The sequence below is a fragment of the Parasteatoda tepidariorum genome, chromosome 7 (genome assembly GCF_982258835.1).
Source record: "Parasteatoda tepidariorum strain Cologne lab strain chromosome 7, Ptep-v5.0, whole genome shotgun sequence".
In the NCBI taxonomy this organism is placed as follows: domain Eukaryota; kingdom Metazoa; phylum Arthropoda; class Arachnida; order Araneae; family Theridiidae; genus Parasteatoda; species Parasteatoda tepidariorum.
Genome location: NC_141761.1, coordinates 69,150,037 through 69,165,320, shown reverse-complemented (window position 1 = coordinate 69,165,320; position 15,284 = coordinate 69,150,037). Strand labels below are relative to the sequence as shown.

At 28.6% G+C, this 15,284-nt stretch overlaps 1 protein-coding gene across 10 annotated transcripts in view; it reads left to right on the top strand.

Moving 5' to 3' along the window:
* Camta (Calmodulin-binding transcription activator) overlaps nucleotides 1-15,284 on the top strand; it is a 161,517-nt gene extending 146,233 nt beyond the window's left edge. For 7 of the 10 annotated variants that reach the window (XM_071183330.2, XM_087168027.1, XM_071183328.2 and 4 more), the window contains 7 exons: nucleotides 1,127-1,427; nucleotides 2,456-2,637; nucleotides 6,074-6,219; nucleotides 7,504-7,748; nucleotides 9,436-9,510; nucleotides 12,677-12,802; nucleotides 14,116-14,347. In XM_071183330.2, coding sequence (XP_071039431.2) covers nucleotides 1,127-1,427; nucleotides 2,456-2,637; nucleotides 6,074-6,219; nucleotides 7,504-7,748; nucleotides 9,436-9,510; nucleotides 12,677-12,802; nucleotides 14,116-14,146 — 1,106 coding nt within the window. In that variant the 3' untranslated portion in view covers nucleotides 14,147-14,347. Of the gene's footprint in view, nucleotides 1-1,126; nucleotides 1,428-2,455; nucleotides 2,638-6,073; nucleotides 6,220-7,503; nucleotides 7,749-9,435; nucleotides 9,511-9,637; nucleotides 9,666-12,676; nucleotides 12,803-14,115 lie in introns of all 10 variants that reach the window. The other 3 variants (XM_087168028.1, XM_087168026.1, XM_071183333.2) reach the window with 1 other exon arrangement.

Below are 15,284 nucleotides of genomic sequence, written 5' to 3'. Positions count from 1 at the left end.
GTCGGACTACCGAAGTGGGGGTGCCATCCCCTCCGCAGAGGATCAAAATTGTGATGGCATGTCTTCGGATCATCCTCCGGGATGTTTCCCAGACCGTCGCCAATAGCCCATTGTGCAGCTTTAGTGCAACGTAAATTAACAACAACAACAACATTTTATTAATATCTCCAATACCTAAACCTTTTTGGCTGAAGTCAATGAAAAATTAAGCACATCAAACGCAAGTTTTCTTTTAAATTAATAAATATTTTTTATTAACTATTTTTAGTACATAGTATGTCACCTCTTAGTTTTAGGTGTTGTTGATAAGATGTTTTGCAACATCATATGGTAAATTAAACAGTTTTATAGAGTGGAATATTTAACGAAGGTGAAAGATATCATTAATGATTGAGGAAATAATTTCATGTCAATCTTCTTGTCTTATTATGTACTCCTAGTAATAATATTATAGAGTACTTTAGTTTTATAAAATTGCATTTAATGTGCTAGACGCTTGCTATTTTTGTGATACTAGTTATTTATTTATTTTATTTTATTTTTTGTTCAATTATTTTTATTTATGTATTTATATATTTTTTTATTTAGTATTTTTATTTATATATTTTTTTTATTTAGTATTTTTATTTATATATATATTTTTTATTTAGTATTTTTATTTATATATTTATTTATTTCTAAACTCTAGTTATTTTTTCACATTTTTAAATTAATATTTTGTGGCTAAATTATTTACATTGTTCTAGTCGAATGACTATTCAACTGGCCTAATTGTTACTTAGTTTTCCCCTAAACTCATTATTTAATGCATTTCTAATATATATGTAAGCAGTTGCATTTAAAATATTACATCATTTCATATTCGAAACTTTACAATGTTAATGATTAAGCTATCATTAAAGACTAAAAACGTATATTAGATTTGCATGCATTAGATATGAAGATATTTAGACACATGCCTGAATAACTCAAGATGTGGTTACAGGAAAAATATATAAATAAATGTTTCCTCTTTATGTCCATTTTATTTACTCGACACATATTTTTTCAGTATTTAACTGTGTTGAAATTATTATCTCATTTGTGACTTGCTATTGAAGCTAATAAAATTCATTTTTTTCTTTAGAAGGTAGCACTTTGTCTAGTCGTCGAGATAGCTGCAGCAGTTGCGACCTGCCTCTGAACAGTGAAGCTGACAACAGGGTCCTGACCCTTGCTGAACATATTATTGCTGCTATGCCTGACCGAATTAAAGCATCTGCCAACACCGATCCTGAAGACCCGTTTCGGAGCAGTGAAGATTTTTCTGAAGGAGATGGAAGGAGCTTATCCATGAGCCAAAATCCACTTGACCTTGATATGTGTTCTATTGATGATTCTTCTCCCCCTCTTCTCAATGAAGAATTTAATTTTGATCATACTTATCGGTATGTTTGAATAAGTTCTTAAATTAACTTCATAACTTTATTTATGTGAAGAGGATATTCAAATATTACATATGTTTTAAGCAAATTAGACTCCTCCCCCTTGTCAAAAAAAAAAAGCAAACAAACCACAAACCATTCTAGCTTACGTATGAAACTTGCAATACTCCTTGTTTTTGCTTTGACTTGTACTGTAGTAATTTTATTTTAGGCTTAAATTCAAAGAAAATATGTATCTTTGCTCTCAAAATTTTATGAACATTTAAGTAGAAAATTCTTCAGGAATCTTTTTAGTTTTTCTTCTATCGTCAAAACACTGAACAAAAAAAAAATGAAACAAAACACTTGAGAAAATTTTTTACAATTCTTTTCCTTGAATTTAATTTTAAATATAAATTTTTTCTAACTGTAAATTTTTCTTGATTTTTTAAAAATTTTATTCCTTTATTTTTTGAAAAAATAAAATAATTTTAATGTGTTATGTTATAATTGCTCATACTTCTCCTACCCCTTGTCAGGAAAAATAAGCAAATCACGAACTGTATTCCGCTATTAGGTGCTTACCTAATATTTGAAAGGCCCCAGAAGATTATGGGACATATTTTAGAAGACATTTTAATAATTTATTCTTATTATTGAAAAAGTGGGTGTTGCAGTCAAATTCATTTATAGTGAGAATAAAGGGACCCTAGAAATTCACTCTTTGTATCTGGGTTCTCATTAGACCCTAGGCAGCCAAAAATTTTTTAAAAATATGTCTATTTCTCAAAAATAAATTAGAAGATGTTAAAAATGATTTATTTTGCATACTGTGTTCTTCCCCCCCCCCTGCATTTTGGCAATTTTGTTTGGAGTATAGCTTGGTGATTTTTAATTTTATTAAACTTTTTGACTTAAAATTTTTGTTGATGTGAAACTTTATTCTTTGGAGTGTTATTACTACAAACAGATAAATAAATTTTGTGATTTGTCAATTTTTAAATTGATTGAATGAAACATTTTTGGCTTATCATCAAAACCTATTCTTACAGGTATTGTGAAACAAATACGCCAGTTTCTTCACTAAGCCCGGCTTCTTCGTCTTGTTTGCAAAGTCCTAGCAGTTTTACTTTAGATTCACCCTCACCCCCTCCTACTACTGCTGATTTTTGTGAATTCTTTCAAGCATCTGGTAAAATCATGGAAAAAGACTTCTCAAAACTCACTCTATCAGGTATGTTATATTCATTTAATTTTATCTATCTTTATCTGTTGCAAGAAAAAACCATTATCCCTATGCAGAGAGCCTGTTTACATCAAAGTGCGCACCAAATGGATGCCAAGCTCCCTACACGAATGAATATCAACATCGCCAACTCTTGAAACATTGTGAACAGCCTTCTTTTTGCTTGCTCTCTGAAATCGTATGAAATGAGAAAAACAAAACTTATCAAATAATCGATTAATAAGGAATAAGAATCAATAGAAATGATATTTAAAAATCGTAACATATGTGTATTTTCTGTTTGCATTTAGAGAAGCTGATGAAAGAATGATAATATTGTTAAGAATAAGAATATTCTTTCTTCTTTTGAATTTCTTCTACAGTGAAACAAAACTAAAAGTTTTTTAACTTGTATTTAATTTGTTAAGGATATGCCAGCATAAGACGTGCCATTTTTAATGGTACAATCAAATCCAATGCTCTTGCAACATCATATAATTGCCTCTTTTTCAAGAACAAATGTTCCACTTATTTATTGAAATATGTCATCAAATCTAGGAAAAGATAGCATGAATTATGAAAGATGGCACAAATTGACATGTTGAGTTTTATAAGCTTATATATTGTTTTGATAGCTTATTGTTTTGATAAGCTTATATATTGTTTTGATAGTATAATTTGATAATGAAATAAAACGTAACTATGTAGGCATTAATGATTATTTAAATCCTATACCACAATGGTCTTTTCTTAACTTACAAGGGAATATAGTTCTGCTATATTATATAATTATAAGACATTGGGACTAGGATGTTAGTAAGACTTTTTAATATTATTCAAAACGTTTATCATGAATTCTCCCAATTAAAATGTGTTTTTCAAAACTGATAATACCTTTCATAAGATATTTTCAGTGTTTTGTTAAAAACAATATACATATAACATTTTTGTCTTTGTAGACTGTTCCTCCTTAAAAAATCTTGTGAGCATTTTGAGTTTTTATTTGTTTATTTTTTTGCCAATAAATAAAGGGCCAAAACTGTTAGCATATTTCTTCATAACAAGGAAAAAAATATTTAAAAAAAAATAATAATAAATCATTGTAAATAAAAGTAAAAGAATCTTAAAGTTTCTAAACTTGCACAGTGAAGTTTAAATAAAACAAAAATTACTTTTTAACTTTCTGATTTTCTAAATTAAATTAATAACCTTAATGCACATATCCTTTTAAATTTACCAGTGAATTTTCCTTTACTTAGTTGCTGCTTTGAATATTTTTATTTAAATGGTATATTTAGGTTAAGTATAGATAAAACATGTTTTACCTGACTGAATTAAATCTGATTCATTTTAACAGAGCAGATATTTTTCTTATTTATACTCTTTCCTCACAAAATAGCACATAGTTAGTAAGTGTACTTGCTTTTTTTTTCATAACTATTAATATCTAACTCGATGTAAACTATATAGCTTCAGATTATTTTTCAGTTAAATGTTGAACAACTTTGTGATTTTTTTATTGTTTAATCATATAATTGCTAAGATGAAGGATAAAACTTTGAGACTTGGCTCAAGATATGAAACTTGAATAAGCAGCTTTGATTAGATACTAGTCTTCATTTTATGCAAAATCTGTTGAGAAAATACCTTAAAAATTTAAAGTGTGTTAATTGTTATTTAAGTCAATTGATAATTAAAATGATTTAAGTAGACTAAAATAAAAAATGGCTCTAGAGAATGAAGAAATCTAATAATAAGATGAAAAAAAATATTCAACTCATGTGCTTATTTATTTAATTTGGCTGTCAATAGTTCCTTTATTTAGACTGTTGTAAATAAAACAGAGCTCCTATTTCCAGTTCTAAAATAATTCTGCATAAATAAAGATTAGCAAATCTACTTTAAGAGTAATATAATTTTTTTTTTAACATAATAGATCTTTATAGGTAACTAGTGGGCTGCGCCCCCTGCTCGCTAACGCTCGCCTACGCAATCTTATATGGTTTGCTTCGCGTACCAAGATCGCTTCGCTCGCTACTAACTTAGGTACATTGCAGATGCACACAATTCTAAGAATTCAAAACAGTCATTCAAATCCATATAAAAAAATTACAACTTTTTAGTAAATAGTAAGTCATTAAAATAAATTTGAATTCAAATAAATGACATGTAATTCGTTAAACCTATTAGAAATGTGCTATAGTATAATTCGTGATGTAAATCAAAAATCGTCAAATAAATTCGTAATGTATAAATTCGTGAAAAAAAGCACTTTCGACAAAATACTAAAATAGAGATCTATCGACAAAGACTACTCACTTCTGCCTAGCTTAATAGTATGAGATTGCCGCAGCTGATGCTCTCTGGTTATTTCAGTTTCCGTTTTTAAAAGCGCTATATGTTGAGTCACCTCAGATAGATTTGGCATGTGACATTTTTAGCGGCAATCATGGGTCGATTCGCCGTGTAACAGAAATAGTAGCGTAAGCAAAACAAAGCAAACGTTGCCACTGGCGGAAAAGAAATACAGCCAAAATTTTGGAGCCACGTAAGAGAATTATATATATTAGATATTTAGATCTATTGGTAAACAGAAGTGATTTTTCTAAGTAATCATTTTTTTAAATAACATTTATGTTGTTATAACGTTATATTGTTGAAACAAATTTGATGAGTTCACATCCTTAATTTAATATTTTCACTTATCAAACGGTAGGATATATTAAATACTTTTTTTTTGCCTGCATCTCATTGTGCATGAAGCTGATCCTTAAGTTCTAAATCATTTAACAGATCTCTTTAACTGTAATTTATAACAGTACCTATATTAATGTTATTTGCTCAAAAATAATAATTGTTAGACCACCTTTCTAAATAACTTTATCTTAAAATGTAAGGCAGATTTACATTATAATACTAATAAAAAAACAGCAATTCTCTTAGTTTTAAACTCTTGAATTAAAAGCGTAATAATAGCAGTACAGGAAAATAACTTTAAGTTAGGGATTCAAAATTATTTATAGAAAAGCATGACTTTTATTAATTTTATGCTGACTACAACCAAAACAATAAGGAAACGAATGAGGAAAAACTGGATCACACCCTGTGATTTTCTGGCCAATAAAAATGCACCGACAACAATGGAAAACTGCGACACCATCATTAGAATTTTATATATAGTAAGATGTATCACATTTTATTTAGCATTTTAAGAAGTTTCATTTTATAAGGAATATATATAGAATATAAGACTGTATTATTCTAAAAGCATTAATTATATACTGAAAAGCTTTAATTTTATTAATTCTGTAAGACAACAGGAAAAGTATTTTTTTGGATTTTACGTGCTTGGAGCAGTTGAAAAGTTTTGTTTTTATAAAAGTGGGTTAAGTATTGCTTTATTTATTTTTTTAATCTTGAATCCCTAAATATCAATTATTTTCAGATAAGGAACAGCGTGAACTCTATGAAGCAGCAAAAATTATCCAAAAAGCATATCGATCTTATAAAGGACGCAAACGGCAAGAAGAACAAGAGAAAGAAAAAGCTGCTGCAACTCTCATTCAGACATATTACAGGCGATACAAACAGGTATTTTTGTTTTTCTTTTACTCTTGTCAAAATTAGATCTCACTGAAAAACTTTTTCTTCTATATTTCTCTACTTATAGTTTATTTTTGGTATAAACTGATTATATTTGGTTGGAATATCCTTTTTGCAATTTGAGATCCCATTCGATAACAAAATCTAAATTGAAGGCTTTTGAAAATGCTTAATAATTTTATCCAAAGAATATTATCTTTGTATTAGATTTTACCTACTCATGATTCTGTCCGATGATATTTTGTTCAGATGAGAGCTTACATCTTGATATTTTGTACATAAAAGATTGTGTTATCTACAAAAGATTTATTTTCTTTTATTTCTTAATGATTGGAATGAGGAGATATGCTTTAATATTATAAAATATAAACACATGACATTTTTAATAATATTTGGAAAAATCCACTGCTAAGTCACATAATTGGAAGTTTATCTTACCATTTAAAAGGGAACGATGGAAAATTACTTGTTTTATCTTCTACAATGCCTCTAATAAATATTTTATCAGCAAAGTTTTAGTGAATAAATTAAATTTATAAATTTAATCAAAAGCTGTATGTAAGAGTTGCCTAAATAAAAAGGTGGGAAAGTTTTGTAACATCTGAATTAAAGTAACAATATCAGTGCCATTATTTACAGTTATAAAGTAAGGTGAAAGAAATGCACCTCAAACTATATATAAATGATTAACCTGTTCACATGAGAACATTTCAAATAAATGTCAAGTCAAGAGTATTCAGAACAGAATAATATATGTCAATTGTCATTACTCTTTTATTGTCTCTAATCACTTCATCAATAGCAACAATGAAATCATGGTAGATCATGATGCTTGCTTGCCACTGATCTTTGCAAATGTGGTATTGATTTATGCTCTTCACTAAAACAGGTTCGCAGCTATTTAACCTTAGACAGTGTTTGGCTATAAACACAGACATTTGATGATTAATATTCTGTCATCTTCTGTTATAAAAATTATATTACTGTGCATCGTCTGCTTTAGATGAATTTGTTCTCTTGTGACTTAACTTTAATATGAAATGCTCTCATTCGAACTGGTTAATCAGGTATACGCAATTTATGTTGCTGGATTTATAATGTGATAGATGGCACTGCTATTTATACTATATTTCTAATATTATGCATGCACTTTTTTTTTTATCTGGGCAACCCTTATGTTTTTATGTTTGTTTAACTTAAAAAAAAAAAAAAATTAATAAATGTTACTGGCTGATCATACACACATTGTCTTATTTAATATTTTTTTTGCAGTATATGTATTATAAGCAAATGACCAAGGCTGCCCAGTTGATCCAGAGCCAATTTCGCAATTATTGCGAACACAAGCGATTTAAGAAATGGAAAGAAAGCGATGCTGACTGTATTTCTCCAGCACTTGGCAGCTCTCCGAGTCCCTCTGCTGCAAGTTTACAATCTCTGTACTGGACTCTGGCTGAGTCTGAGCGTAGGCTGAGTTCGAGTAGGGAAGGCACTCCGACATCTTCCTCCACTTTAAAGTAAGGGTCATTTTCTATGCATCCCATTTTTTTTTTAAAGAATTCTTTCTCACTTACTGTTTGTTTCTTTTACTCAACACATTTCTGATGAACTTTTTAAAAATTCTTTTTAATTTCATATTTGATTGGAATTTACTTTGTTTTAAACTAAGATGACAATGCTGCTACTGCTATATTGTTGACTTCATTTCGCATTGTTTATTTTCCTCTTGCCAATAAATAATTTTTCAAATGTTGTTTACAGGTTGGTTTATGATAGAATAACTGCCAATTTTGTGGCAGTGTAAATTTTTCAATTTTGTACTTGTTGGCCTTATAATTTTTTTTCCTTCTCCTTTCATCACCATGACAGCCTAGTACTGTACAGACCAGAGCTGTCCCATCATGTTGTTTCCATCTGGCTCCATTGATATAAAAAAAAATTAAAAGAATAAAAGAAAAATCGTTCCAAATGAAATTTAATTACTTGTGAAAAAAAAGAGAAAAGAATGCACTAAAATGGTATTTAAATCTAATAATTAAATTAAAATTGTTAATAATATTTAAGCCAAGTAATGTGAGTAAAAGGAAGGATAGATGGAGCAGATAGGCTATTTCTGTTATTTATTAATCAAAATTTTTTTTATGAATTGTGGTAGATCAGCAAAATTGTATTAAAGATCCATATGCAGCTGCATCACAAGACACTTCATTATTAAGTAAATTAAAAAAAAAGTTCATTACTGTTGAAAAATTCCTTATTTGCTTCTCAATTGCCACTTGTAGACTGTTTTCGTTGTTTTTAATGAAATTAAATTTTATGTTAAGAATGAATATGCTTTTAACATATTTTAATAACCACTCTTGATTTTCTTTTTTTAATTGCTTGTGAACAAATGTTTATGAAGTCACAGTAGACTTGTCAATATCAAGCTTTCTGTGATAATAATGTTGGTTAATTACTGACGCATCACTTGTTAGGCTATTTATCTTCTAAATAAGATTAATTTTGCTAAGTATTCCACCTATATGCAATTTTTTTGTCCATATTTAGTTAAGTCTAATTCTTATATAGTAGAAATTTAGGAAAAACTAATCCTATAACACATTTTAAGTTATGTTATTTCTAGATGTAGATTAAAATATTAATTTTTATACTTTTTATGCAGTTTGTAAAATGTGTGCTTTTGAAATTTTAATAATTTGTCTCTCAGCTGACATTTAATATTGATATATTATTTAAAATTGATTTTGTTGTTAGTAACTATTGGTTAAATGATTAATTTTGTAACTTGATCTCATGAGGCTCTAATATGGAAAGAAACATTTTCTTAAAAAAAGGATAACTAAAAAGTCTACACCCAAAATAGTATGTTATACTCCAAAATCATGTATAATTTAAAATGAAGATAATTAAGAAAAATTTGAGCAAATGTATAAAAATTATCTACATCTTTTTCTGAAGCACAATGTATGTGGTTCGAATTTTTCGTGAGAAGATTTACTAAAAGTTAAAATACCTCTGCTATATCTGTTTAAAAATATGCTAAAAATTATTTTGATGCAATGAAAAAATGCATAATAATTATTTAATGTTGTGTAAAATACTAGGTTTAATGCCTTAGAACAACTATATTTGCATATTACTGTTTTATTTTATTTTAACTATTCTAATCACATTTAATTATTTCGTGGTTTTCTTTTAAAGGAGAACATATTCTCAAAGGAGGCAACACCAGGCAGCTAGAAAAATACAGCAGTTTCTGAGACAGTCCAAAAATAAGTAAGTGTGTTCTTTTTTAAATGCTTGTTCTTTAGGTTATTCTTATACATTTTATAGTCTTTCATATTATGGATTTATTGTTTTCTATCTTTATGAAAAAAAAATATTTTTCTTTCTTGCTAACCAGTATGTGGGATTACTTTCAAGGCAAAGTGGTGAGTTTCATGAATATCAACCCAAAAATTTGTTTTTAGTATTGCATTTTATTGTAGTATTTTTATTCATATCATAAAATCAAATTTAATCTAATATTTTTCATCTTTTTTGTGATTGAAATTTTATATCCATTATTAAGTATTTTTGTCTGTGTTTTTTATTTAGTGAGCTAATTATCAGTTACAACTTGATACTTTTGCATAAGTTTTATTTTTCTTTGCTGCATGAAATCTGTGTGCTTTTAAATTCACAAATTGAAAAGTTATAAAATTTAGGTTTTACAGTATGGGAATTTGACCACAAATTGTAAAAATTAAAGTCTTCTACAAATAAAAAAATTTAATAATTTAACATGTACTTTTAAGAAAATTATAACAAGGAAAAGCACACTTATTAGGCAGTAATGGGTTAATTAATGTTATTTTTAGTAAATACCCAACTCTTCCATCGTTTTTTTTTTTTTTTGTCAAAAACTGCTTTTTTTTATTTTTTTATTTAATTAGTTCTTTAATTTTCAATTAATATGAACTTAAATTCACAAAACTTGCTATTTTTAATGATTCTAATTTTTTAATGTCTACTTATAAGAATATATATATACATGATATGTGGCTATTAAATAACAATATTGTTGCTCCCACTGTAGAACTATGTGTTTGACAAAGGACTATATATTGTATAGCCTTCTCATTCAAATGTACTCCATCTGTGTCTGTAAACGATAGTCTGGTTTTTGTCTTTGTTCGTATAAGAGCTGTTATTTTGTTTTGATGGAGAAATAATAAGTGCAGTAATAATTGGATAATGAGTCTTTCGTGAAATTTCAATTAAAAATTGGAAAAAGCACTGCTGGAACATTACTAAAAATGCATTGCAATAAATATTTGTCATGTGCGCATTTTTTTAATGATTTAAACATTTCCAATACGGCGAAAATTATTCATGCCGAGGGCGCCCTTCCATACCAAAAACAGATGAAAGAATTGAGGAATTCTGTGTAATCTGATTCTTGACTACTCTTGTGATTTCTGGTACTGTAGAAATAGAATAAGATGCATAAAACCTGATTTGTTGAAGAAGTCATGAGTTCTCTATACAGTGTTCTAACTAATTCTGCATTGTTCGTCAAAATGTTTCTAGCCAAGTTCAACATTCCGGAGTTTAGTTATCCTCCCTATTTGCCTGACCTTGAGCCATGTAAGTTTTGTCTGTTTCCCACAATCAAATGTTTTAAACGGAACAAGATTTCACTCTGTCAGAGTGTTAAAATAAAAAGCAGCATGTGTAATAAAGGAGTTCTCAAAAGATTCCACTGTTTTCAAACAATAGAAAATTTGCATGGAGCATTGAAATTTTAGAGAAGGGGTATATATATTGAAGGTGATAATAACTAAAAATGCTTGAATTAAAAATATGTTTTGCAGCAACAGTCTCATTATTTAATCATTATATCTCATTATTACACACACCTTGTGTGTGTATATGCATATATATATCTATATTGTTCTTTAAAAAATTGTATTGGAACATTGTGAATTTTACAAATTTTAAATCTTAAAATTATCTAGCATACTAGATTATTATAAATTATGTAGCCACTGAGGATATTTCATGTTTGTTTGAGCCGTGTATGGAATTTATATTAGCCAGCTATTACTGGGATTCGAACCCAGTTCACCTCATACATATAGTAAAATTTACACTTGTGAACGTAGGAACGATGAAAAGTTTATCAAAATTTAGGATTTTTTAAATTTAAATTTAAACCTTACACAATAATATTTACAAAGAAAAATGTAATAAAACCTTAGTTAAAACTTCTAAATATCAAATCAGATTATTCTTTAAAATCAAATCAGAATATCAAACCAGATCATCTCAAATTCAAAATTGGAAGAGGGTAGCATTTTAAAATTCAGGCAAAACAAATTGATCAATTTTTTGTTAAAGTTTTCACTTATTTTGTATATATTTTAGTGAATTAAATTTTACTGAAACTCATAATAAAATTTTTTACAGAAAACTTTAGTTTCCGCAATTGCATTGCTAAAGCACAACACATAGGCTGCACTTATCTGATGAATTGTTTTGAGTCTATTTGGCTTTTCAGATTCCAAAAGGAGAGACGATTTCTTATTGTTCATTACTGAGAATAGAAAAGAAAAATCTTTACTTTTTCACTTGATCTCTATTTTATCTGACAAATTTTATTTGATTTAGAAAAAAAGGCAAATATTGTCTTGCTGGCTACTTAGTGATACCATTATCAGTATTACTTATTTTCCAACTTATAAATTTCCTTTATTTCATTAATGTAATTATTATTCAATGTCACGACAACTAAGCATCAAAATATATTTTTGATCTATCTTCTCCACATTGAACATAAATATGTACATTATTGGGTTTATTTTTATTACCAGCGAACTTTTTGGCCTTGAATCTTCGGCCAAATTATTTTAATATTAATGTGAGATATTGTGGGGTTCGCTTTTCTGACTTTTTGGCCGTGTCCTTTTTTGATAAAACATTTATAATGGATCTCACCTATACTTTAAAAGTGTTAATTATATTCTACTTTGGCTTTTAATTATGCAGGTCATGGGAGATTTATCTTCCATGCCCTGTCCTCATTTGCACTATGCAACATTTATGATTTTACTTTAAATATCACTTGGATAATATTCGTTTTATTTTGCACCTTGAAATCCGCAACAAATCAAAGTTTTAATAGAATTAGAATCCTGTTTTCAGCATCTAATCCACACCAAATACCATCCTATTTTCCATTATATTCTTTTTCTTACTTTTTTAAAATTGAAATAAAAAATAACTTGCAGTGCAAAATAATCTGCTGGAATGCTAGTGTCTTACATTTCTCTACTTCCAATATTAAAATTGATTGTTTAAAAAAAGTTTTATTGCTGTTTAAAAAAAAGTTTCATTGTTATTTAATAAATTTCATTTTAATTTCCTTAATCTTAAAAAACAAAAAATATTTTAATTTTAGATTACAGAGAGAACGTGCACTAGCTGCCGAAAGAGAGAAGCTACCGGGGGAAGCTCAGAGTCTGCCGCCTCTGCGCCTAAAATACCAGGAACAGCCTTCTGACAAAAAGCTCCCTACTGATGTTAAGTGAGTTAGATTTACTACTAGTTCATTTTTCCCTACTGAAAATTTATTATAGTAATTTTTAAGTCCTTCAATATCAGAACTGATGCTCATTCATGGAATAGTTTTGTATTATAGTGGAAAATGCCAAGCAAGTATAATTGAAGGCTCATCTTAAAAGTTTGAAAAATATGTTTATTATGTAAGAAAACAAAATAACTTAAATTAAACAGAACATAACTTTTTGGAAAATATAATTGACGAGAATATTCTACTCTTCACAACATAACACAGCCGTACTCTTTCTGTACAAATCTGCCAACTAATCTCTGTCTGTCTTATATTAACAAGCATACATCTAATATCCAGTCAGAAACATGTGCATAATGAGGGTAAGAAAATTCGTAAAAACTTCATTTGTAATTAATATGTAATTTAATTTTAAATGTCCAAAATGTAATTTGATTTTAAATGTCCTAAATATAATCTTTAAAAGTAAAGAAATAAACAGGCAGTAAAAGAACGAAAACGGATCTCTTTTTCCACAGTATAAAAACTCCCTTTCCCTTCTGAATCACTTCGTCTTTCTCCCTCTTCCAGTCTTCTTTTGAACTTGTGATTTCTGACTCGCTGTTGTTCTTACTACAAGCCTTTAAACTTGTAGTCTGGCTCTAATTAATTTTTCCCTACTGCAAATTTATTATAGTAATCTTAAAGTCCTTAAGTATTAGAACTTTTTTTTAAAATTTTATTTCCAATGAGCTGCGCAATCGGTCTTGCCGATGAGCAAACCTAGTGCATTCTCCAGAGGTGGTATCCACTCTTTGAAGACCACCACAATGGGTGAGATACCGTGGGTCATGTTAATTTGGACGTCTAGTTTCTGCCACACTAAATGGCAGCACCGGGACTCTATTTGGATGCTAAAGTGCACTGGGAATTTAATTTTGCCGGAAATGCCAAGAGCCAATAAGGCACTCCAGGGATCTTTTACATGCCGCGCAATCATACGACATGGCCGCTGATGGTTTTCTACATCCTGAAAATCTGGTGTCTGGGCCGGGAATCGAACCCGCAGACTTGGGCTCAGAAGGCCGACGACAAAGCAACTGTGCCACCAGCCAAGTATTAGAACTGATATTCAGGATTAGAACTGATAATGGTTCATTTAATTTTGTTTATAATTTATATACAATTTCTTATTAACTACTTGTTGTCTTTTTATCATTCACACTTCTTTCACAGACTTTTGTTTTCCCTGGTTATTAGTATATTTGTTTTATTATTTGCATTCCATTACGTGATTAAAGATTTTTAATTGCTGTTTTTATTTTCAGGAATGCTAAGTGTGATAAAGAAAATACATGAGAAGTTCTTGTTTTTCTTTAATGTGTAGTGTTCATATGGAAGAAAGATTTTGATTGTGAATTTCAGAATGTTCAGCACTGCCGATAGCTTTCAAGTGCAGTGAATATTTCCATTTCTGAAATATAAGCTGGCTGAGAAGAGCTCTTGTAAAGCAAACTGTGAAATCATCATCCGTAAAAGGTGTCAAAATTTATTTTAATTGGAGAAGAAACTAAATTCTGCACTTGTCATTTATTCATTGTTGTGATAATTGGTAATTCAAACGATTAAAGGATGTGTATTGAAATCATAATTTATAACCGGTGCAAGCTATATAATCTTTTCTCTTACTATATGTACATATGTGTTTACTATTCTCAAACATTACTGTTTTCAGAATTGTGTTGTATTTGTATTCATGATATTCTAATATTTTTTCCTGAGTACTCATTTTTTATATATTCATTATTATATATTAAAAATATGTTGTGCTGTGATATTTCTAATCAGATTATTGTATTATTTTTATGTGTTCCCATCTAATTCTTAAACAGTATGACAGAAATAAAGAATCTCATACTATATATTCTACGCTGCATATTAAGTTTGATGCATTGAATTGTATTAAAATACTGTTTATGAATTAGTATTGTTTGCTAAAGCATATACTTAAAAGAAACTTAACTAGTCTGTTATTATTCATGCTTACTTTTTATGTTTTATTAGTCCACTTTGAAAATATTTCTGATTCTATTATTATTAAATTAAGAATTCTATCCAGTGTAAATAGTTGTTGATTGTTCACAGTTTATATTTTGCTAGAATAATATTTGGTCTAATGCTAGTTGAGGCTGTTCTTGAATGTTCTAAATGTTTAGTTTTGTCAGGGTGATGTTACACTTGTGCAATACTAAAGAATATCAAGTGATCCTCAACTGTTTCATTTTGGTGAGCGTACAACTTTTGAAAAAAAAAATTGTTTGTTTAGCGTGTATTTTATTCATCTTTATTAAATCTTCTGAGAATGAATATTTTTTTATAAAATTAGGATGATATCGCCAAATCTCTCTCATGCAATTTTCTTTAGATTTTATGAATGGCAGTATCCTGGAACATAATTATTGGGATGCAATTTTTCCACTCACAAAAAAAGAATAAA